Source organism: Nymphaea colorata, chromosome 1, assembly GCF_008831285.2.
Source record: "Nymphaea colorata isolate Beijing-Zhang1983 chromosome 1, ASM883128v2, whole genome shotgun sequence".
NCBI classification, from domain to species: domain Eukaryota; kingdom Viridiplantae; phylum Streptophyta; class Magnoliopsida; order Nymphaeales; family Nymphaeaceae; genus Nymphaea; species Nymphaea colorata.
The window spans coordinates 27061177-27086221 of NC_045138.2; the positions used below are offsets into that span (position 1 = coordinate 27061177).

The following is a 25045-nucleotide window of genomic DNA, read 5'->3' on the forward strand; positions in this document are numbered from 1 at the left end:
GCTTTTGTGCATGAAGCCATTGGTCTTAAGAAGTTGTTCTTGTAAAATTAAATCTGCACGATGAAAAATAAAGGGAAACATACAACAATCAAATTTGCGGTCCTGTGAGAAGGTCTACGTCCACGATGTTCCTCACCAATTTTTCACAAGAGAGAATTGTGAGAGACGGCTGCTTTTATTCAAGAAATCTCAAAGTTACAGCGGTAATTCCCATGGCTCCTGCCATTTTACAGTGATTATCATGATAAGCATTTGCCATTTTAATTTTTCTCTCTTGATCTTATCGTGATCCCCATCAAGAGCAACATTATTTCGCATACAGTTCGAAGTTAATTTCCTTATCTCAAGAGCTTGGCGCTAAACATTCTTGCCAGCTTTCTCTCTCTTCTCTCTCTCTCTCTCTCTCTCTCTCTTGTTTGTTAAGATCACCATTAGCAACGACTTGCCTTTGACCCCCATTATCTTTCTCTGTATCTTCACAATTTCCTTTTTCTTCTCTAACAGTTCTTTCAGATGTAGATTGTAACTGTGGTAAAAGCTTGAAAAAAACTGGCCTTCAGTTTGTCGAGATAAATGACCACTGAACCTTTTTGCTTTTCCGTCTTTCCTCTAGAAGTTCAGTGTAAACCAAGTAACATCGTGCAATATTGCTCTTCTATTAGCTTCAATTCATCAATTAACAACAAACAAAATGGCGAGGGAGACAGTGACCAAAATCTTATCGAAGGGTAATTTTCTATTACATTGCCATAAAATTGAATATATCATACGATTATTGTGGATGCACGCATGCTCAGATAAACGAATCAATTGATTTTCAGTATCGACTTCATCATCTCGTAGAAGAGATAGCTAAGAGCTGCGGATGGCAAAACCTGCAACAGATGACACGGCTGTCAGTAAAACAGGAGTCGTATCACGATAATAAGATTTTCCTTAGGAGCAATATAATACCCCCCCTCTCTTGCTCTTTTAAAATGTGCCTCTTATTTCAGTAAACGTTATGGTTTTATATGCTGATCGACCTTTTTCGAGCATTTCATCGACACAAATGTGTGAATATAGCAAAAATATGATTGTGTACGTATATGCATAGCCCATCTTCAAGTTGATAGTGATGTTTATAAATATCGCATGAGCGGTATATCACATTTCTTATGAAAAATATGATGCGTCAGAAAAGAAGCGCCATTCTTTAGGAAAAAAAATCATAAAGAACGATGGTGAAAAAAAAATGGAAGAAATAAAGTAATCAAGTTAACCTGCATGGTGCTAGGAACGAGGCCAGCAAACATGGATCCGAACCCATCTCTCTCAATCATTTTCCCAAATGCAGCAATCAGACCGACCTTGGCAGCAGTGTGAAGTTGAAGCTGCCTGCGGACCACTTCTAGAGGGTAGGTCACTGTTTCTGCACAAGCACCTGCAATGGCACCATAAATGAGTGTCCTTACAGGCCCCATCTCAACAAGCTCCTTCTCCAGTGCCTGTGGAGACGACCTCAGATAAGATGCTTTCAGTATGTCGTAGACGCCATAGAACACTGCACTGGCCGGCCCCATGCTAAGCAGTGCCGGAGTCAGGCCCTTATAGAGAGACAGTAACCCTTCTCTTCGAACCATATGAACGACACACCCCACCACGCCTCCTAGAGCCTCCCCTCCCGGTGCCAAAAGCCTGGTTCTGATCTGCATCGGAGACAAAACTGTTAGATTTAGAACTTATGAAATGGCTAAGGTTTTCAGTAATGATTTTAAGTTAATTACATGAGGAACTGAAATATGTATACTCAAACATATACTGCAGTTTATGATCATTCTGTTTATTTCTTTGCAAAGGTAACCACATGATGCATGATGTATTCAAAACAATTTACTCTTAAATTTACACTTTCGCCGGTCGGCCTATGGTGTTAGATTGGCAAGATATTAATCAGACCTTTCATGATTTCAGTAGTATGCATATTTGGGTAATGTGCATTCCGGTTAACATATAATGTGCTACTGATTGTTTAACCTTTAGCAATATCTGATCAGTCGAAATACTGAAAAATGAATCAGAAGCTGATAACTCAACGAATTTACATGATTACTCATCAGAGTTCATGATGCCAGTATAGCAAGAATTTGGCAAAAATTGAAAGTAAGCATAAGAAGGTGGAAATTGGTGAAGCGAACCGTATCAAGAGGTAAGCAGAGAACTGTCGCTAGGACGCCGGAGATGCCACCGCCGATGAGCCTGTCATGGCTTGTGAGTTCCTGCTTGCCATTAACCTGGCGGAGGCGGTCGCAGTAGAGGTCGTAACAGATGAAGTTGATGGATTTGAAGGGGACCATGCGGAAGAGGTTGAGGAGATTGCCCTTCCAGAATCCCAACAACCCCTCGGAACCCCATATCCATTGGATGGTGGTGATCCATGTCAGGTGTGGCCGAACCATGCATTCCAGCTTGATTCTTTCCAATGGAGCCATGCTTGTTCTAAACACCACCATCAAATCAACCCACAATAGAATCACATTTTATTTCCTCTACGTAAGTAACAATTCAAACAGCTCAAAAAATGCAGTGTTTGTGTGCGTGTGTCCGTGCACATAGACATGGAGAGAGAGAGAGAGAAGAAGAAGAAGAAGAATAAGAAGAATAAACAATTTTTCAGTCGTCTCAATCCCACACCCGCTGTTTGAACCCAAGTACTGAATATTAAGTTGGTCCCGCAAGGTTGGTCTTATTTGGACTAGTCGGACTGAATGCAGGCTCATTTTCTGAACAAAGGATGGGACTAGTTCTTGCCGGGCCAGGCTTCAGCCCACCATCTAGACTTAGCTAGGCTCGATCCCAGGCTTAGTATTAAACCAAATTGTGCTTTGAGTATATAAGTTGCAAGGTCGGTTATCACGTTGCTTTACAAGACAATAAGACACTAATATCAAATATAATTTCGATGGGAAATACCCAAATCGATACGCGAATATATTCACAAATAAATGAACAAGGAAACAACGAATGATGTGTGGAAATCATATAGCTAGCTAGAAATGTTGCCTAAACACTATGTTTCTTGTGATGATCATATAGTCCAGAAGGCAGATATTCTCTCCAAACTCTTGGCTGGAAATGAATGTAAAGAGACAATAGCAGCAGATAAGATGATACAGCTGTGGCAGTAAGCGCCCCACGTTTTCTCTGTTGGCCCTAGAGCCCCTTGGCTTATATGGAGTCTGCCCTCGCCAATACCAGCAAAACCAGTGGCTCAAAAACTGTTCCCGTTTGAACCATGTCTTTGCTTTCCAAATATGGTCCCAGTGGCTGACCTTCCAGCATAAGTGTGAATACCCAACTGAGAACTACCCTTTTCCTTCCTTGAACAGCTTTGGTTAGACCAGACAACCTAGATATAGGCCACAAGATGACAAGTTTGACTATGGATCCCCTTTTTCTCTGTAACATAAAACTCATTGGTTTTCATGCTCCGACTCACCAGGAAGGTCTTCCTAACCGATTTATGTTTCTGGCAGCAGGGAACTTGCACCTAAATAGCAAAGTTGCAATGTCTGTGAGCGTCGCGTAGCCAGGTGTGGAACCCCTGCGGGCCATGAAATAACATTCAACAATGATTCTTCTAGAGTTTTAGTTCTATCACCAATACTTTTGGAATGAATAAGACGCTAACGGGCCTCATGAAATGAATCGAAGCTGTTCAATAAAGAAATGGGCCCCATAAAGCCAATGAGAAAACCAGAATTCCTGAACTTGGTTGGTCAAACCTTTTCTATGTCAAAAGAATGTTGTCTAAGGTCTAGACTCAAGTCATTAGGAAAGAAAAACCAGGAAAGTGAGGGTTTGTGCAGAATCTAGCTAGCTGTCCCGCAAGCTCTGTGTTGCAGCTTTATCTAGACTATCAGGTAAATTAGAAAGTTAGGTTCCAGCCAGATTGACTGCCATTGATTTGGGATCTTGAAAATGGATTAATATGGGCTGTTCCTGATTTGTTGGCTAATTGAAAAAGAACTCTTATCTGTGATGAGTGCTGTAACTCCAATTTCAGGCGTGGAATCAGGATGACAGCAGATCTAATTGTATGTAACTGACCAACAGCAGCAGCACTCAGTCTCCACCATCTATCTCAAACGTGAGATTGAGGCCGACATACCTTTCTGTCAAGAAAGATGTGCAACAGGAATTGAATATGACTTAGGAACTGATCCGATAACATGACATGATCTGTTCCCTATCCAATCTTTTACAGGAAATTCACCTTCAGATACAGAGTAAAGTTTTAAAGACTCGATTATGCAGAAAAAAGACCAACCTTGAAATAATCGTTGACACCGCACCAGCCAAAAGATACTTGTGCATTTCAGCAAAACTGTCCCTGCCGTTTGATCTGTTGCCCTCTTCATTTTTCCTCTGTACCTCTTGTTCTTCTTCTTTCTCTGCATTGACATGGGTTTGTCCTAATGCTAAGATACCTCTAGAACTTGCGGCCTGTGAGATGTTGGCGAAATTAAGACAATCCTGTGACTGAACATGCAGTCCATTGATGTTAAGAACTAGTCCTCGAAACTTCAAGGCCAACTGAGATCCTAGGCCGCACAGATGTGCTGTGACCGCCGCTAGCTCCCGAGCATGGTCCGGCTGGCTGAGAGCTGCAGAGAAGGTGGAGAAAGAGAGAGGAGAATGGAAGAAACATCTGTTTGTGTCAAAGGCACTATGGCCGTCCTTTTCTTGCTGAAGCTGTGGAAAGTACTTGCGCAGGTTGTTACAGTGTGAAGAAAATGGGTTCATCCTCTCTTCCCACACAGAGAGAGTGGGAAGAAGAATGGAGAAAGTTAAACGGTGATAGCTATAAGACGATGAATGATGGGGAGAAAAATCATTTTGTGGTGGTGGGGAAAGAGAGGGAGAGCGAGAGAGGGAGAGTTTGGCTGCTTCCTGTGATGCGTATGTGGGGTGGTCCACGTTTAATTTGCGAGGACTAGAAGCGTTGCTCTGCCATGGAGAGCCAGCATACCACCATCATGGTCATTCTCTCAGCAACTATGCGCCGGCCATTCCATCTGTGAGATGCAGGAACATGATAGATTCTATAGGGCATCAAATCGTTTCACGTAGAACCAGATCCAAAATAAAACTAAAACCTCAAGAAACAGCATCGCCAAGAAATATCTGGTGCTGGTAGCGTCCAGCTTGACCGATGTTATAAAATGCCTAGAGCAGATGAAGTAGATTCACCCCACCTCATCAGTAAGTTGAACAAAATGAGATTTGGCTCTTGGTTAGACAGATTTATATCCGAAGTCCATATCCGGCCTGGGGATCCAATTAGTTATTTGTCCAATTAATTAGATCGACCTGCGTCTTAGAGAGCGCAGACGGGCGTCTCATGAGGAGGACCTGGACGGACGGTGGAAATGGCAAGTCAAACAACCAGGTTCCTTCAGTGTAGGAGCCAACCATGCCGACGATAAGTCCCATAAAACACAAATCAAACATCGGAAAAGAAAGAACGGCTACATACCAGATCGATATCGGAAAGGAATGAACGATTTTAGCCGTCTTCTCCAAACCGGAACATGTGAATGTCGACAACTTTTGGTTTATCTTATTGAGAGATTACTTGGCGATTCAAAATTAATATGTACGCATCACAATTTTTTTTTTCTTCCTGACCATTACCATTGAAGTGTTCCAGGTAAACAAGAGGCTTACCCACTGCCCGGAAAAAAAAACCCCGAGGCCATCCAGTCCAGCTGCTTCTCATTACCATTGAAGTGTTTCAGGCAAACGAGAGGCCTACGACCCTCGGTCTGGAAGAAAAAACCTAAAGGCCACCCCTTCCACCTGCTTCTGAGACACATTCTGTGTCAGCATTATCAATTGCAGCAAAACACCTTCTAACTTATTTATCACACACCGCCACTCAAAGACAACCTACAAAAATCATTCTAAAAACACGGCTCTTCAACACCCTTAACCCAACCATGTCATGTCCCTAGAAGCTTATCTTTGAGGTGTTCCACGATCATGCATACATGTCATATTATGACAACAAAATTCGTTTGGCTGATTAATCAACCACATCTTTCGTCTAAATAAACGTAATCTGAATAAAACAGCTAGCAACTTATACGGTGCTTGTACGCGACTCCTTTTCCGAATCCAAATGCAGGCCCATCTGAAGAAAACAGCCAGCAACATATAAGGTGCTTCGTAGACAGCTCTTGGTACTGAAAACCGACTATAGCCTCCATTAATACGTAGATTGTTTTGCAGTTGGCACACAAGTTGTAATATAAAGAGTACACGGTTTTAAAAAATAGTCGCAGATACTCAAATGTTTCATGAGACTAGTTAACATCCCGCAAGTTTCAGGCTCCTGTTAGCTTCGAACTAGAAAAATGTCATGTACACTGCTGGAGGAAAAAAAACACAACAAATTCTACGTTCAGCTGGGGTTTCTAAGGACGATGATCACCGAGTCCCCTCGCAGAAACATCTTACTGATGAACCTATCCTTGTTCACGGGCTGAGCCTTCTTCTTGCCTTTACCAGTCTTTGGGACCTGCACCAGTACAAAGCCAAAGGCATGAGAAAGAAAATAGAATGGGAGCCCTTTGAAGGTTTTCTAACACAAACCTCTGTCCACATCTCTCTGACATTCTCCAGAACCATATTGCAGTGCCTGTCAAAAGCACGAACACGGCCGAGAAGCTTCTTGTTGTTCCGACAGTTAATTAGAACCTAACAATAACCAAGAGAAATTATTTTCCTCTCCTAGACGACTATGCCTAAACGATTAAAAATACACACAACTAACTCTAAAGGATTAAAAATACACAATAACACTATGCAACTGACCTGCGTGTTATTCTTAACACTCATCATCAACACAGAGAGAGGACCGGTGTTAAATTCCTCCTCCTCTTTCTTCGCCTGGAATATTAAGAAACAAATGAATATCAGAGAGAGAGAGAGAGAGAGAGAGAGAGAGAACAGGAATGACAAGCGGCATACACAAAGTTCCCAGTCCACCTATTGCATTGTAAAATAATAGGGGAACATATGCCTCTAATGCTATAAAACCTCAGCAGTTCACCTGGAAGCCTTTTTTTCTATATAACATGCTAGATTGCAAACTGGCCACATAAAAAAAGTGGACACTTTTCTTAGGACTATAACTTCTATTGCATAAATTTTTAAACAAGTCATGACTTAATCCAAAGAGAGAAAAAGAGAGACCTAACCAATAGGGTGACAGGATTCATGCATAACTAATATTCCACATTCAGCTTCTGCTTTTTGTTATCAATATGAATCCAACATGAGAAGACCATGTTTTTGACTTTCACATAATGACGCTCATTTCCTTGATACTAGACCACTCTAAGTACTAACTCTTTTACCATGGCTCATTCTAAAGTTAAACCATTGAAAACTCATCTACTAGCAGATCCCTACAGTTCCTTTAACATCACCGGGCTACAAGTCTTTCAGAGAATCAGTAAAAAACAGGTATACTGACTGGAGGAATTAGATACATATAACAATGGTCCAAAAGGAGAAAGGAAGATCATCAGTGCAAAAGGGAACGATAAGGGAAACAGCTGAAATGGAGAGTCTGGTAAGGCCAGAGAACTACAGAATAAAGGATTGAACAATAGGAAAGCTGCAGATATCTTAAAAATCGAAGTTCACACATGGAATTGGTGGTGCAACAAAATTGAGAGCATAATAGTCAAACCAGTGATATCCGTATCCTACAATTCAAACCTATATGATACGGGCACGATACACAAAATGCATGTGCATCTTGCCGGTATCGACCTTATCTTACGATAAGTGTCATATAATACGGCCAAAAGTGGATCTAGTGTCCCTTTTTTGTTATTTTTTTAAAAGTTCCACTCCTTTTCATTTTCAATGCTTCTAAGAGTTGTGGGAGGGTGAGCTACCACCATTTTAAACAGAAATTGCCAATAAATCATTGTCTTAACCGAGAAATAACTGGCTTTAAGGGATGAGGATGAACATGAAGAATATAATGATTATTGTATCAATTGATAATAATCATGATGTTATTTAATCATAAACATTATTTCAATTCCCATTTGACATTGAATGACTACAGGTTGTCCATTTTGATGTGATGTACAATACATTAGAGTTTAAATTTGTTATGTGTCATTACTAATGAATGATAAACCATGAATGTTCATTACGTGTGTAATGTGTAATGAGATTTTTATATAAAACAGCTTTTTCTGATTTTTTCATTTTCTTGATTTTTAATAAATTTTTATGAATTAAAAAATAAATAAATTTACAACACGTTTACAATATGCTTACCATATATTACGATATGTTACGATATGCGTATAGGTCGGCTCGATCAATATGCATTACGATATGCCTTTTACAACATTGAGTCAAACAACTAATATAACAACAGGAGATAATACAAGGAAAAAGCAATAGATGTCATCATCATAAAGGCCCACAGCCAATCACAACCAACTGACAAAGCAGCAAAATTATCATATTCTAAAATCTAATATTTTCTTTCCAAAAAATTTTCATCCAAATACATTTCATTACAAAAGCAACAGTTGTAATGATTCTCTGATACTCACTCCTCAACAGAAACTAAACCCATAAAAGGCAACAGGCATTGACTGGTAATTTCCCTTATGGTTTTGATTACTTATGGGCTTCTAGTGCAGCAAGTGGACATCCATCCAACCATATACTCGCAAGCCTCAAACCACTTAAACAAACATGAAGTACCGAACACCCAACTTCAAATTCATGCTGTGGGTGCCTCACATTGAGTTTTTTGTTTCTTTATAATGCCTTTTAATGACACCAATCCTCGTTCATGCTTTCCCAAAGTTAAATATACCCATACCTAATCACCCTTCACCAAAATGTTATTAAAAAACACAACACTATAATTTTATCACCTCAAGGATACTCACATTCACACAGACAGGATCAAGGAATATTTCCTTCTTTCCCTCTAATCAATTGGTTCAAGAAAATTAAAAACCACATTTTTCCAAGTATTATTACCAAAGAAATTGAGTTCTTTAAGAACCCCAGATATGTGGCGATGCGCTCAATATGGAGATCATTTCATGCACTTCCATTTTTTAGGGACTAAAATATTTTGTGATTTATCGATGTACTTGGTTATTAAGATGGGTATAGAAGGAACACAAAGAAGAGATGCACACAGAAGGACAATTGTGCATTAAGTTATGCACAGACGCTCATACCAGCCTAATCAAAAGGAAGTGGCAAACTACTGTGGTGGCTTACAGGATTCAACGTCAACCATTCTTTATGTCCCTCTATCTTTCACAATTTGTATCTTATGCAAGGCTGAAATCCCAAATCCAATAGCTATTCGACCGTACTGGTAAATGGTTGAGGTGAGCAATCAAGTCGTAAAGCAAATTTGAGGTGAGCAATCAAGTCGTAAAGCAAATACCACTACAGCTGGATTCGTCAATTTCTAAAATAAAAATGAGACAATTGAGAGCCATCTGCATTCTTGAACAATCATTTTAAACAAGCTATCATATATATACCTAAAAAATAAAAAAGATAACGAGTTAGGGAGCCACTCAGAAAAAGAAAGCTAAGAATAAAGATGCCAAAGATATGGCTTTGATCAATTTAGGCATGACAGAATAGAATTTCTAATACAGATACGTAAGCCATAGGGCACATGATGGTAAAATAATAGTACACATGTGACAGGCTGGAAGGAAGGATGCACAAGTTCATACAAAGCAAAAGAGCAAGGAGAAGATTACAAAGTAGAAGAACAACCAAAATGCATATATTGAAGACAAGAAGCAACCTTATTACAAAAATCCAAAACAAAAAGCTGAAAGAAATAAACAGGAAGCCTGCACGAAGGACTAAAACAAATGGGAAAACATGTAGATTGTACCGCCTGAGTGCTCTCCACATCTTTGGAACTGATTATGAATAGGCCACTACGTTGTCAATTGGGCATGGGTTGGTCAAAAGTTTTGAGCACAGTCTAAATGGTAAGTTAAGCCTAAACTCAGGGAAAACTAGGTAGGACTAGGCACATTAGGCAGTCCAAAAACATTAACTTACACAGATACATTAAATATTTCATGAAATTAAGCATCATTTAAAGGTATGAAAGAGTAAACTTTTAATCATTAAAGTTTAAAGGTTATATGGCACAAAGAGACCAAGTTTAATTTAAGATCACTGTCTTGAAATGTTATAGGCTTATAGGGAACACAAAATCGTCTAATTTATTAAATACCAACTAGGCAACTATTAAATCTTTACTTTAAATTTCTAAAACCTAAAACCATAAACTAAAGAGTAAAAGTGTAAAATTACTCACCCAATTTTTTCAAAAAAAGAAGGAACACAACTCCTCAGTACAATCACATAGTCTATGTTAACATTTTTTGTCATAACCGATTAACCGTATCATTCTAATAAACAAAAAAAAAAAAACATTATGAAAATACATGCTATAATATATATGCACAAACACACACAGACACTTTAAAGTTTAACTGCAAAAGCATATGCAAGATCAAAGAAGAACAAGAGAAAGAAAATATGCATCAAAGCAGACAAAATAGAAAGGTCTTCGAATCCCAAAATCTAAAGAAGAAGAAAAGGAAGAAAAAGAACATACTCAGACAGTAGAAGAAGGAAAAAAGAGATGATGATATAGAAGAAGAGGGGGAAAGAAAAGGTGTAGATTGTTGAAGAGAAAAGGTCTGTCGAGTGCCTAGGCGGCACAAGTGATGGCCTAGGCATTTTCAAATTGGTGGCCCGCTAGGAACAGCCAGATTACACGACCAGCCAAGCCTAAGGGCCTAAGTAAGCCTAGGCATGTTTTAACAACACAAGTGAGAGAGAGAGAGAGAGAGAGAGAGAGAGAGAGAGAGAGAGCACTGAAGTGAGAACCGTACCCTTCCTTCGTGATTGTTCCCAAGAGATCGGAAATATTAGCATAGAATTGTGTTCAAATATGCTAGAAACAAGGGTATGATAAAATCTAGTTAAAAGTTAAAACTTTCTACTCCACTAACTACCTACCAGTAAATCAGTGTCAAATGCTAATTTTTGTTGCGAGCAGGTCATTCCAAGTCAAACTAGTGTGACATAAACAAAAGGGGTAATGTGTCGATAGCCGAATATGAAAATATGAAACCTGTCACACTATTTGTTGTCTACAACAACTCTCTAAGGTCGACTCTGTTGAAATGACTGCATATATGATTGACCGTATCCACATACCAGTGAAGTAAATCAGATCAAACAAGCACCAAGTCCAATATTGGCAGCTTCTGCAAACTACAAACAACTCATGACAACTATAAATTTAACGTTCAAGCTGTAATGTCAGTCACATAAATGACAGGAGAAATGAAGAATTGGAGGGCTGTTCATAAGTGAGTTATGAATCATGAACAGCATTCGGCCTTGTGACTATGAAAAAAACAGCTAACTGAACAAAGTAACACAATAAAATTACAGAAAAAAAGTTCGATGTGAGGAAAAGACAAGGATGGGAATTGCACGACAAAGCTGTCCGAGGATGGAAGAAGTAACCAGGTGACAATTATGAAGAAAAGTAAGCCCTTAAATGCTGCTTGAACAGCTGACGCCAAAAATTGGGAGGACAACATCATAACTTTGTTAACTTGAACAACAAGAGATTTGAGTCGACTTACATTTGTATCCTCCTCCATGGTTGCTCTGCAACAAACAAAATAAAATAATTAGAATAAAAAAATCGCTCATCTTGCCCAGAGATACCCAATTAGCATTCACATAGCAACAAAAACCAGTGCTTAGTGGATTTTGATTTAACCCCCACCTACATGAGACATCGAAAGGTAGGGATGTTGCATTTTGCAAAGCTGCATCCCAGCACCTTGTTCCTCTATATAGATGGGACGATCGAAGACCATGCACGTGCTCTATTAGCACAAGAAGCTCAAAAGCACGGTAATCACGAGAATATTCATTGAAGCGAAACTTCATTTTTCCAGAGTAAGAAAGAGAAGTACCAATCGAACTTAAAAGTCTTAAAAAATCACGGCAATCACGAGAATATTCATCAAAGGGAATCATCATTTTGCGAAGGTAAGAAAGAGAAGTACCAATCGAACTTAAAAATCTAGAGGACATTAGGTGAGTTTCCCGCCTATCAAGCAAAAGGCACAAATATTCCTAGGGTTTGCTCTTCCTCACAGAAATCCGACAGACAATCAACCATACAAAAAACAGTAAAACTAGGTTTTGAAAAAGTTGTCCACATTGTCACATTTTCCCTTAAACAAAGAGCAACAAAATCGGCAAAAATCAAAATCTCATAAAAAGAATCTATCGCCGAACGACTTACTTAATGAAAGAGGAAGGAAAACGACGGAGACCCAGAGAAACGAACACATTGATAAATGCACCTAGAAAAATTCCCTGCTGATCTCTTTGCCTGGAGACAGCAACTCTAGCTCCAACAACGAAGCCAATGACGAGGGCACTCGCCGAACGATACAGTCGGATTTGGAACTTGAGACTTGAGGTTTAAGCGCTAGGGTTTACGGCTTTATGCTAAAGCCGGCGTCGTGAACTTAGGGTCTGGATCTTAGGGTCCAAAAAGAAGCAGAACAAGACGAAATTAGCCAAATGACGAAATGAAAAGTTTAGAACAGTAAGAACATAACCGTATTCTCAGATTCTCAGCGAAAGATGAGCAAACTAACGTTTAGTAATAAAAATAACGGAAAACTCCGCAAAAATGCGACGGACTGGCCGGTTCATTTTCACAAGGGGAAAACACTAACAGTGAAGACACAGAGAACCGACTAACGAAGCAGCATATCCCGTCGGGAGGAGGTGAAAGAGAGGGGGGCACCTCTCTGCGCCCCCCACCGAAGCACAAGGGGGAGAGACTTAGAGAGAGAGAGAGAGAGAGAGAGACGTACCGGTGGCGTTGATGGCAGAAGCTGCGCGCGGGAAGAGCAGAGAGGAAAGAGGAGGTGCCCTAGCGGGAAGATGAAATTTCCGGAATTAAAATGCACCGCTTGACGCACGCATTTCTCGACTTCTCAAAAATGGAACCAGATTTCGGGCGTTCTGGGCAGGCGGGTTGGATTCAGTTCCGGTCTAAACCAATTATCCAAACCTGGCGATTATCATTCACATGATAAAATACCTAGAATCAGCGAATTCCAAAAGAAGTTATCTAACATATTCTTAGTAAATGATAAAATCAAAACTAGCTTTCATAAAATGTTTTGTTTTTTTTTTTAGAGCAAACGTGAAGATGAAATTGAATACAAGATCTTCAAAGATAAAAATCTAATAAAAAACTCTTGAAGGTCACAAGGAAAGATGAAAGCATTCAAATGAGGTGCATTAAACGAATAAAGTGTCATAGTTTTTTGACGAACCTAGTCAAAGCCCATAGTTTTTGACACATCATTCATTCAACTTAAAGTATAGGGAAGAATACATATATATATATATATATATATATAAATTTTTTTATGAATGTTGCTTTAATCAACTTATTGGAAAAAAAAATAAATATCGACAAATTTGACAATGAGTTTTCATTGTTCCCACTATAAACAACTAAGTTCATTAGATCAACAAATTTCTCAAAATTTTAAACGGCAATGCTAGTTTTTTCATTAATTCCTAAACTGTGAGAGGCTTTTTGGCAGTTTTCCTCGAAGCAAATGAAAATAAGAATGCGCGAAACGTTGCTTGGAGCATTCGAGGTTGGGGTTTCATGAGTTTCCCAGAATTCAACTCTATCTGTTTCTCTCCCTCTGTCGATCGCCACCACCACCTCCACTGCTCTGCCTGCACCACCACCGCGGCCGCCGGAGGAGGGAGAGAAGGGGGGAGGATTGAAGAGAACGTGGGGGAAGGTTGGGGAGGGGCGGGATGAAGTCGTTCCTCATCTACGTGTTGGTGGCGGTGCTGCTCATCTACCTCATTAACCATGGACCCAAGCAACAGGACCACGGGTCTGACCATCACCGCCGCCTGAAGCTGCGCTCGGCCTTCACATTCACCAAAGAGAAGCATGATCCCGTTGCCTTTGACCCACTGATCGCCGAGATCGAGCGGCGGAGGGAGGACAGGCAATGGGAGCAGCAGTACTTTCAGGAGCACCACAAGCATCTGTCCCTCGAGGATCCGGCTGCTCCTGGCCACGAATCCCAGCCGGAGTGGGAGGATTTCATGGACGCCGAGGACTATGTCAATGACGAGGACCGCTTCAACATCACTTCCCGGCTGATTACCTTATTTCCGCAGATCGACGTGAACCCCTCGGACGGATTCCTGAGTTCCGATGAGCTGACGGAGTGGAACTACCAGCTGGCCCTCAAGGAGGTGATGCACCGGACGGAGAGGGACATGGAGATCCAGGACAAGAATCGGGATGGGTTCGTCTCGTTTCAGGAGTATGATCCACCTAGCTGGGTTCGCCAATCTGGTTAGGGCCGTCTCTCGGATTTTCTCTGGTTTTCCTTTTCTCTTTTGGCTTCGAATTCTATCGCATTTGTTGTTTGTTACAATAATTGCTTAATAAGGTTGCGAAAGCTGGACTTTTATGCGAGATCTTGTTAGCGTGTTGTCGTGATTTCAGTCTTGATGGCTATCCGGTGGTTGGTGCAAGTATATATTAATAAAAATGTGCTTCGTTGTTGGTATTGTTCTACGACTGTAATTTTAAAAGTGGTCGGAGCCGATCATCTTTCTAGGTGAAATTTCTAATTTTGTGCCATTGTTTCGGATACACTGTGAAATTGGTAACTTTTGGGTAATAGTTGTTCTTATTCTGTTGGTTTATGTGCAGTTTGATCTTACTGGTAATGCAATTAGCCTGTAGAGGAAATGAGAAATATATGGATCTCACATCTGGTAGATTGTGATGGCGGAAATCATGTGACGATGAACTTACAGGCCTTAAGCAGCGCTTTGATCCTATCTTTCCAGTTTTGGTGTTGAAAGACTTCCGCAATGTGGCTCGTTACCTTGTTTGTTCACGTTATTTGTTATGTGATTTGTGGCCATCAGTTTGATAAGAATAGAACAATAAACACCGTTAGCTTTGATCATGTATAGGGATCTAGACTTTGTCATGTTCATGAGTCACAAAGTTTCTTATAGTGACAGGTGCATTGGGCCTGACAAGTTTAAGTTTGCGAGCAGATGTTATTGGTGATCAGATGCATGACCATGTATTTGATTAGGTTTCAGTTACATGGATTGAAGTAGTGGACATTCTTGAACATGTGCATGACCACCATTTGTCGTATCTAGTGCCCCTTCTATCAAGTCCTAAAGGCTCTTCATTTTCTTGGTGAGCACTGCCATGAAAAGTTAAAGTTATGCGCTTACTTCTTGGTTGTTCTGAACACCGGTGTTTGGTCCTTTTTTTTATACGGACAACTTTAGGATTGATTACAATCCTACCAGGCCTTCCTATAAGCCTTTTATGTAAGCAACACTCTAATACTTGCTCCGATGGGTTAGGGTAGCACATTCTTGTGATGACTAAAGTAAGAAATAGGTACAAATGGATAGTAATTTACCATTGGATGTGCAAAAGAATAAAAAGTGAAAAGCTAAATAGCTGGCGACTGCATGACATCTTGATGACGCTGAATCAATTTGAGGGCCCCAACTTTAAAGGCAAACATTACTTTTGCAATTCTCTGCTAGTTTTAGGGGTCCACACCCACCCTTGGCCTCCTTTTCTGCTAACTGCTAAGTGTGCTGGAGCGACAACTTATCTGTATGGTATCTTGTGTTTACATTGATTTTCATTTCTTCAACAAATGAAAGGGTAATGGTAAGTAATGTCTGAATCCAATTGCTTTTAACACAAAGGTATGGATAACTTATTGAAGGGCTTTTCAATGATTGATTCAGTAATTTGAAAGAAGAATTATGCATGTTACTTTCAGATAGTGATAGATGGGGTGACTATTGTTCTTTGTGGTTCATATCTTCTGTAGTTTGTGGCCATAGTTTGCCATGCCTGATGGCAATCTTATAGTTTTTGGCTATGTTTTGGCAGGTTTCCAAAAATGTAATTTACCGTGTAAACCTCTACATCTCTACCCTTTTAACAGCTATAGTTAAGGTGGAACCGTAAACAGATCAATAATGTAGATCCTCGGAAATAAGAGTTTCCTGGAACCTATGTCTAATTCTTTTCCTGACCTCTGCTTCCATCTAAGGCACAGTGCATGAAGGCCAAAATTGAAAGTTCAGAACCTTTACTTGCATTCCTTCTGAAATGCACTGTATGTACTTTTGGTCATGACATGACAATTCACAGATTGTTGAAGCCTTATCATTTGAGTGATCTGAGAGCAGTCAAAGATGGAACCACAGTTTGTTATTACTGAATTTTGATTCTTCCCTCTTGATGCTTGTGTCTCCTGTTCAAGGATCCAGAATGTTGTTATGCATTATATGTTTTTTTCTGTTCATGAAGGTCAGTTTCTGAACAATGTCTTTGTCATTTGATCCAATAGCATTCTGTCCAAAGTCGAAGATATATCTCCAGTATCATGTGTGCATTTATCATGCACATTGACTGTTATATGTTGTCCTTGAATGCAGGCAGACTTCTTTTTTTATTTTTTAGTTTCTAGCATATGAACTCATATTATATTGTTAAGGATGGTTTATAATATGTGATATGAAAACACTGGAAGTGATTCAATGTGGCATAAACTTTCCATCATCTTTTCTGGCTAATTGGTTTTGTGATTTTCATCAGAAAATGATTCACTTGCTTTCCAGCTGGGATGGTGGAGAGAAGAGCATTTTAATGCTTCAGATGAAGATGGAGATGGTCGTTTAAATATGACAGAGTTTAACAAGTCTGTATTTTCATTCAAATTCTTTATTCCTTTTTCACTTCCATGACTTCGCTAATCTGTTTTTTCATTCTCGTGTTTTAGTTTCTTGCATCCATCTGACAGCAATAACAAGAAGCTCCACATGTGGCTGTGCAAAGAGGAAGTGAGGTATCAGAAAATTTTAAACCAAGATACTTTCCAACAATTTATTTACCATGCTTGGCTTTGCTTTTTTACTATGTACCCCTGTTATCACCCTTGTCTCTTTCCATTTTGGTACGTATATTTCTTTGGTTTGAAGTTTGATCTAGTTTTGAGCTTTTTTTTTTTATCTAAATTATGCACTATTTATGGAGATATTGCTCTGATATGCACAGCAAGGCTGTGGAGTCTAAAGCCGGTAGATCATACTTTAAGAATAGCATGAAGAAGACACAGAAAGAAAGTCTGATGGTGATCTTCAATATAATAAACATATTAAGAGCCAGTGCCAATTAATTGCTGGTTGGGCTGCTTGTTTGCTGGTGATGGATATTTCCTATTTAATTGTGTTTGGCAATGACGAGTGTGATATAGAGTAGTTATTCCTACTGCTTCAATGGGATCTTTAGCCAGTGCCAAGTAATTGTTGGTTGATCTGCTTGTTTGCTGCTTTTCAAAGTTCATAAATGCGGCCGGCCACAAATTATTTACTATTTTTGCTTGCATGATGCCGCTCGAGCCATGTAGATATTTGCCTTTTTCTCTTTCTCGTTTTTTTATTTGTACACTGGCTGACTAGCTTGCTAAATGTGAAAAAACAAACTACGGTTGCTTGTGTTGAGCTTGTCATTCTTGTATCAACCCAATCTTGGATGAGATTGGTTACCTTTTTTGTGCTGGTGATTCTGGCCATTCTCAGCCTAGCTTTGAGGTTGAACTTATAACTTGCTGCTGCAAAATTGCTTTTGTTTGGATAGCCATTAGTTTGAAGTGCACTTAAGCTGTGTTTCTGGATGAAGCCATTGCTTTTGAGGGTGTAAGTAGGAAGAATTAAGCATGAAATCTTTCACCAAAATGCTTATATTGCGACTACAACGGTATTATAAATGTATCAATACAAGCAGCTCATACAAGTGCATGCATGTATAGCGCATTACTACTACACAAATTATTAAAACATAAAGTGAATTTGTGAGTTAACAGGTCATGGAATCCTTGTGCCCAAAGCCCCTGATTCCAGTAGTCATTTATCTGGTACCTCCCAAGGAGCGGAACTGCCATTCTAACCCTTCTCAGGGGATCTCATCTGCCAACTCAAAGTTTATGAATGGCAGATGTTGCTCATCATCATTTAGCTATTGCATTTATTTTTCTCTTTGCTGGTCATGTATAGAACTAACTTCGGGATTCGGCACAGCATAAAAGAACTTCTAGAGGCATATATTCCTCCAGAGTCTCGATTGAGTCATGGGCATATAAAGGCCTTTGTGACACACAAAGGTCTTTATTTGGTTCATTTTCAATTAGGTCTTGCTGTAGCCTCTTTTGGTGGTTATTATTTCCTTGGTAGCAAAGGTTTGTGTTGGCTTGTCAATCCTAAGTTACAAGCTTGAACTTCAGTTATCAAAGTTGATACCATCTTGGATGCTTGAAAGCCTCTAGAACAGACTCTTTGGGAATGATCAAGCCTCAGTTTTTTTTAACTGCATTGTCCATTTTTTCCGTCTTATCTCAGGGAAAGAGATACTAATAAGGATGGGAAGATTGACTTTCAAGAATTTTTCCATGGCTTATTTGACATGATACGAAACTATGATGATCCAGACCATAATGCTTCACATGTGTTTGAAACCTCAAGAGAGGTACCAGCAAAGAAGCTTTTTGGAGAGCTTGACAGAGATAATGATGGGTATGCACCTTTTTTGTTGCTTCCTGTGGACCTGTTTGTTTTATTCATCAATGCCAGAAAGTATTTTCACCTGTTCATCACTTATCATCTTCTGGTGTATTTATCTTTCCTTTTCAACAGCCTGAAACATGGTTTTTTTTTCTGTCAGGTACGTGTCAGCAGATGAACTACTGCCTATTGTTAATAAACTTCATCCAGGTGAACGTTTTTATGCAAAGCAGCAGGCAGATTACACAATAATGCAGGTTATGATTTTACACTATGGGATGGGTATCCTTCTATAATTTGTTATATGTTTAAAGTTCTCATTGTAGTAGAAAAGAGGATTTTATGCATTTTTTATTTTATTCCTATATATATATATATATATATATATATATATATATATATATATATATATAATGTATATATTATAGAGAGAGAGAAAGAGGGAGCGAATGTCCCTTCAGGCACTTTTCTGCTTTCTGAATGAGTAAATGATAAATATTATCCTTGGACCTAGGCAGTAGCAACTGGTTGGCTGCCTTTGCGCTGGTGCTTCTACGGACCGTGCAGGTCCACTTGTTGGATACATAGTTAGACTATGTTTATTTCCCATGTATCACTCCATATAATACAATGCGCCGTGCACTACATCCCAGTATCTAGATAGGGTGATGTATTGCAGTGTTTTCTTCAGACGTTGTGATATGTGTAGTGCGATGGACCTTTATATCATATGATCCGTACAATGCTGCTGGCAAGTATGTTGTGTCTTTGCTTAATTGATTTGTTTTTAATTGCAGGCTGACAAAAATAAGGATGGACGCTTGGATGTGCATGAAATGATTGAAAATCCATATGTTTTTTACAATGCTGTTTTTGCTGACGATGAAGATGATGATTACGATTACCACGATGAATTCCGTTGATCTCTTATTTGATTGAGTTCCTCCAACAATCCATTCTTTATTTCAGTTGTTCCACTTCTAGTTCTACATTGTGGATATCTGACCATTCACCACACAGGAACCTTACATGAAGAGGCAATTCAAAACGTGTAATTTTTTGTTTGTCTTTTTGAATTTTTTTCATCAAGGCGCAGCCACTAGACTATGTAAGATTTGGGTTGCTTGCACATGCAATCCTTTCATTGTAAACTTATATCTTCCCCACTTCCTGTTATTAGGAGGTTCTGCTAACATGTTTGACAGTTAAATAGTTACTCTTTGATCAGCTAAACTAGTCATGATTTGGCCTGTTTTCCACTGCAAATTGGAAGTAACATTTGATTACAGATGTCGGAGGAGCTCTTTGCATGTAATGCAATGGCAAAAAGCATGCTGTACTTTCATGCTTAGTTCTTACTTTATTGAACATGATAGCACATAAATGATGTTTTGTAAAGTTTTTTGTATGAAGAAGCCGAAGCATTCGACAGCCCCTTTTTATGTTAAGCTTCCCATCATGATAAAAACCATCCGGCCTCCAGCCAAGAACGAGATAGGCTAGGGATGCAAGGAGACAGGCAGCACCGAGTTTCCAAGTTAAGCAGCTGAATTCTGGTTCTGGTCCGTGTTGATTCTCAAATGTCATCCTTAACTAACCCTTTTTTGCAAATTCTCTTTGGAGGAAATTGTAGCATCACGTTCAATGCCTCCTGATTATAACTGTTTTACATATTTCTTAGATATCTCATCTGCTTTTCTAAACTCACATGCAGCTGAAGGTGAATAATTGCTTTTTCTAAGCTCCTGCTGATTTCTGGTCCTGTATTGGATGAGCAGCTTGACATAATCATTATATCTCTTCTGGACCTGTTAATCTTAGGCTTTTCTCAAATTTTCGGCTCTCGCAGGATCCTCTAACAAAGATTCATTAGCATATGGGCGAGAGGCATTTGCTGTTATCGACTGGGAATTCACCATTCCTCCTTAATGTGTCATGGTAGATGACTTTTCTTTTCGACTTTTCTTTTCTTTTGGGTGGCATGTTAGGATCCTTCGTTGACCAGACTGGATGATGAGCCAGCTCCTGTAAGAGGTAAGCCTCAGGTGATCCGTGACCATCAATCTTCACCAAACTTTAGTTGAACGTTATAAAAAAAAGACCACACTGCCTTAATGCCTTAAATTTGTGTTGTCAACGTCTGTTGACATACATCATGCTGCCCCCTCGCTGAAACTGCACAGCCCCTTGACACAGGTGAGATTGGCCTCTCTCTCTCTCTCTCTAGCCGATTTAGAGGTCACCGTCGTGGGATTTGAATTTGAAATGGTGAAACTTTTTCGTGTCTATTCTTGACATCATTTTGCAAAATGAGCAGCTTACAGTCTTCGTCAGTCCAATTTCCACGTTGAGCTTCGCACACTTTTTAGCCAAATCGTTTCCGCTGCAAATCATGCAAAAGACGAAAGATGGTATGGGGTTTATTATCGCCTTCCATAACCATTCTGGGTGCTATGTCATTGCTATAGACACTAGTCCTCTTCACCAACTGGGCCTCAGATAACAAATGGACTAAAGGACCCTGGCCACGAAGTTGAATCAGTTTTCTTTTTCCTTTTTCCATTTTTTTCCTGGTCCCAAACTCAATAAGGACAAGGCTAACCCGGGTTTTGCGGAATTTAAGTAATAGAATATATCCAAATGAATTTGGTCTTTCTCTTGAATTCAATGGCACAATCTACCACCTATTATCCTTTTACAGTTACCACTTACCAACTCGCAAATATCACAAAGCGGTGTGCTTGAAGGCATAGTCAACAGGAAATGGTAGGATATCTGGAGTTTGATGAAAAATAGCTTGAAGCAGAAGAACATTCATGGAAGGTGGAGGGAGATCTTTTGTATGCCTGAAACTATATATTGAATTAGTAAGTGAATGGTTACAACGCTAGATGCTTGTGTTCTAATGAGAGAGAGAGAATAATCAAAGCTTGTGTTCTAGTCGAATCGTGAAAGATGCATCTGAAAAGGATGTGGAGAGATGATACACCAATCATTTAGGATTTCTATGAGGACCACCAAGCTCATACATTACGAGCATAGGAAAATCTCTCTCTCTCTCTCTCTCTCTCTCTCTCAAGCACACATACACACACACACACACATGCACACGTACACACACAAAATTAAGTTGTATTCTAAAGCACGTTTTGTTTTTGGCTTTAACACACGTCAACAGGTATGGGTACAGATGATTGCCTGTAAAAGATATGTATCTATGTCTGCATATATTCCACTTCTGCACAAATGTTAAAAATTGGTTCATATGTAGAGCTGCAGTTTGTTAATTATAGAGTACAAATCTGAAAGATATATAACAATTCAAATTCAAAAATAAAAAGGCAACATTGGATGCCTTGGTCACCTACTTGTCACATATTGTCCATATTTTAAACTGGATGAAATTGCTGAATCGAATCTGGAACCCACGTGACCCATATTCGAAGTACCAAGTACCAAAATAAGTGTCACACAGCTTTGTACAGGTACATGATGCTTACAGAAGGCACACATGTGACATTTATTCTAAATAATAGCCCCATCGTTTGATCTGTAAAGACCGTCATCAATGGTACTGTCAATGCCGGGCTGCCGGCAACTGTAGAAAGAGTAGGCTTTAAACTGCAAGAGTTGTATCTCTATGGTTGGAAAAATATGAAAAGATCGAACTTAAGCATTTGATTTCGTATAATTGCAGATTTTTTTTTCTGTGATCACATTCATGCGGCTGTTTGTTCTCACATCTATTGTATGCCAACTTCACATGCACTTGTAACTTCTAATGAGATGATCAAACAAAAACGAGTTCAAATAACATTCATACGGTTGTGTTCCTTATGCAGTTTTCGCTGCTTTCTCTTTCTTCATAAACAAAAGGAAAAACGTTAAAGATTTTAAGATATAAGAAACGGAAATTCGATTGCTCCCGGAAAAGCCGCCGCGTTGGGCTCTTGTGAATACCATCTTCACTTGACACTCCATGCTTTCCGGCAGGATTCGACCCCACCGAGAACGTAGGGAGACTGTCAGATTCTAGTGATGGACAGTGCTCCAAACATCTGTGAACAAACAAGAGAGCCCATCCAAATGGGTGCAGGCTGTTGCTGTGTGGGCTCTCATCCCCAATTGCAGCAAAACATTTCTTGACGGTTAAGTTGCTTCTGATCATAGAGTAGCTCACTAAATTCCAAATGGATTCTGGTCCTTAGAATTGTTGTTATATCCTAAGGTTGTACAATGTACATGATGTACAATCTGCTTATTCTTGAAGCAAGTGCATCTCTCTCTCTCTCTTTCTCTCTCTCCCTTGTGTGTGTGTGTGTGTGTTTTGCATGCAATGTGAAGAAGCCTGGACATATGTCACATATGTCTCTCTCACCTTCTTCCAATCTATGTCCCAACCAAAAAGATTTGAAGGGAATTTGGTGGGTCCTATCTGCATTATCTTAAGTAGATCCTGCTTAGCAAGGGACAGGTTTCATGGCGAAATATTCTATATTTACGGTTTAGAGAGAGAAAGAGAGAGAGAGAAACACTAACAGGAGGAGAGCAGTGCCTACCCGATACACGCTTTCTGCCCACCAGCTAGGGGGGGGAGAGAGAGAGAGAGAGAGATAGAAAGAGAGAGATTTTTTATTTTTTAGTTGTACCCAGTTGGATTAATCTGATCCCCAACTTCATTTAGATTAAGTGAAATTTTTTGGGCAAGCTGTAATACCGAATAAACTTCGAGTGCTGATCAAGAATCATGCATCGAGAAAAGAGATCATATCGGGAAGGCAACCACCCAACGCGGTTTGGAAATGCAGCCTTTTTAGATCAGTAGCAGCTTATAGGCCTTCTGAATTTTCTGAATTATGGGTAGATCTACACCTCCTAATATTATATATGGGGTTATTGGAGTCTAGAAAACAATATTTCTTGGGTTTATATCTTAATATTTTGCCCAACTTTGTGCTGAATCAGATGATCATGTTAAGAAAGGACGATACTACCGTAGTAAATTATTTAACATGGTTTAACTCGAATGTCTGGACTCTATGATTGGTTTTGATTATAGTCCTCCCAACATTCATTTTTCTAAAGGATAAATTAGGAGATTCTTCACCATATAGATTTTTTAATGCTATTTCATAAAAAAGTTAGTAGACTTTTCAAATAAAACTGTGATTTGGAGATCCAATTTACATGTGTAGGACGCAGGATTCGTATGAAAAAAAAAAGAAGAAGTTGTTTCTCTGTCTCTGATCACTAGTAAGTTTGTATTTCTCTTATCTGACATGACCAATAAGAATTTCAATTCCACCGAAGATCCAAAACATGAATGCCATACTTCACATATTACAGCATATAAAGTGTATATTGCTCTCTCTCCGTTCGTGATCCGTTTCATGATATATAATTCTTATCATTAACTGAGATTTGCATATGTTTAATTTGTATCCAATTTAGATTTTAGCTACATTCAGATGCCATAGATTAAGTCATTCACATCAATACTCATAAAAAAAAAGAAAAACAAGTTATATCCTTCTGCATAGATTGTGACGTCCCACTGTATTATAAGTTCCTGTTTCTGCATGGGATTCCTTCTGATGATCAGCCCTCCAATCTTATCGTTGTAATTTAAAGTTGTAGTCACGATTGATCATTGTGAATCAACCACTTGTTTGAATATTAAATAGTTTTAGCTATTGTTTATCAATTATTATATATGAATGAACCATTTTATCGGTATAATTGCCGAAAATAGCTGTATTTAACTCAAATTACAACTAGCTTGTTTTTTCTAGAGAAAACGAAGGAACAGGAGCATGAACCCCTAAGAGACAAGAAATTTTACATCTCAATTAAAGAAACTAAAATGGAAAACCTAGTCTACCAATCTTTTTTTTTGTCAGAAAATGAAAAATTTAATTCGATTAGGATAGATCTGTGTTGTAGAGGCCGAATTTAAGATAAAAATACTAAGGGGGGAGGACGAAAATGACAAGGCATGAAATAATTTATTATACATTATTTTAAAAATGTTATCTATTTGGGATTATTTTATTGAAGTAGTCTAGGAAGGTGGAGCAGTCGGACGCGGGATCACGGGTTCTTGTTTCTAAAGCTTCAGATTCTCTCACACACATACTCACATTATCGCACGTGCGACCATTCTCATCCTCATTAATTTCTTGCATAATTTACGTTCATATGAATACTAACTAATTGTACAATTTGTTTAAATTCCATATTCAATGTAGAGGGATGTGTG

At 39.1% G+C, this 25045-nt stretch overlaps 3 protein-coding genes across 3 annotated transcripts; 1 reads left to right on the top strand and 2 right to left on the bottom strand.

Moving 5' to 3' along the window:
- Window positions 1-632: 632 nt before the first annotated feature.
- Window positions 633-5020, bottom strand: LOC116248486 (probable mitochondrial adenine nucleotide transporter BTL3). The gene is made up of 4 exons (XM_031621298.2): window positions 4310-5020; window positions 2178-2478; window positions 1263-1688; window positions 633-875 (listed from the first exon to the last, which is right to left on the bottom strand). The coding sequence occupies exons 1-4, from the start codon at window positions 4783-4785 to the stop codon at window positions 807-809; spliced, it is 1272 nt and encodes a 423-aa protein (XP_031477158.1). The 5' UTR covers window positions 4786-5020; the 3' UTR covers window positions 633-806.
- Window positions 5021-6221: 1201 nt separating this feature from the next.
- LOC116246358 (uncharacterized) lies at window positions 6222-13138 on the bottom strand. Its single transcript, XM_031618206.2, has 5 exons — window positions 12999-13138; window positions 11742-11766; window positions 6859-6933; window positions 6637-6741; window positions 6222-6562 (listed from the first exon to the last, which is right to left on the bottom strand). Exons 2-5 carry the CDS (start codon window positions 11757-11759, stop codon window positions 6446-6448), a joined length of 315 nt encoding a protein of 104 aa, XP_031474066.1. The 5' UTR covers window positions 11760-11766; window positions 12999-13138; the 3' UTR covers window positions 6222-6445.
- A 649-nt stretch (window positions 13139-13787) lies between these two features.
- On the top strand, window positions 13788-20080 carry LOC116268396 (uncharacterized). Its single transcript, XM_031650056.2, has 6 exons — window positions 13788-14524; window positions 16826-16928; window positions 17010-17075; window positions 18625-18798; window positions 18947-19043; window positions 19584-20080. The coding sequence occupies exons 1-6, from the start codon at window positions 13969-13971 to the stop codon at window positions 19707-19709; spliced, it is 1122 nt and encodes a 373-aa protein (XP_031505916.1). The 5' UTR covers window positions 13788-13968; the 3' UTR covers window positions 19710-20080.
- Window positions 20081-25045: the final 4965 nt, after the last annotated feature.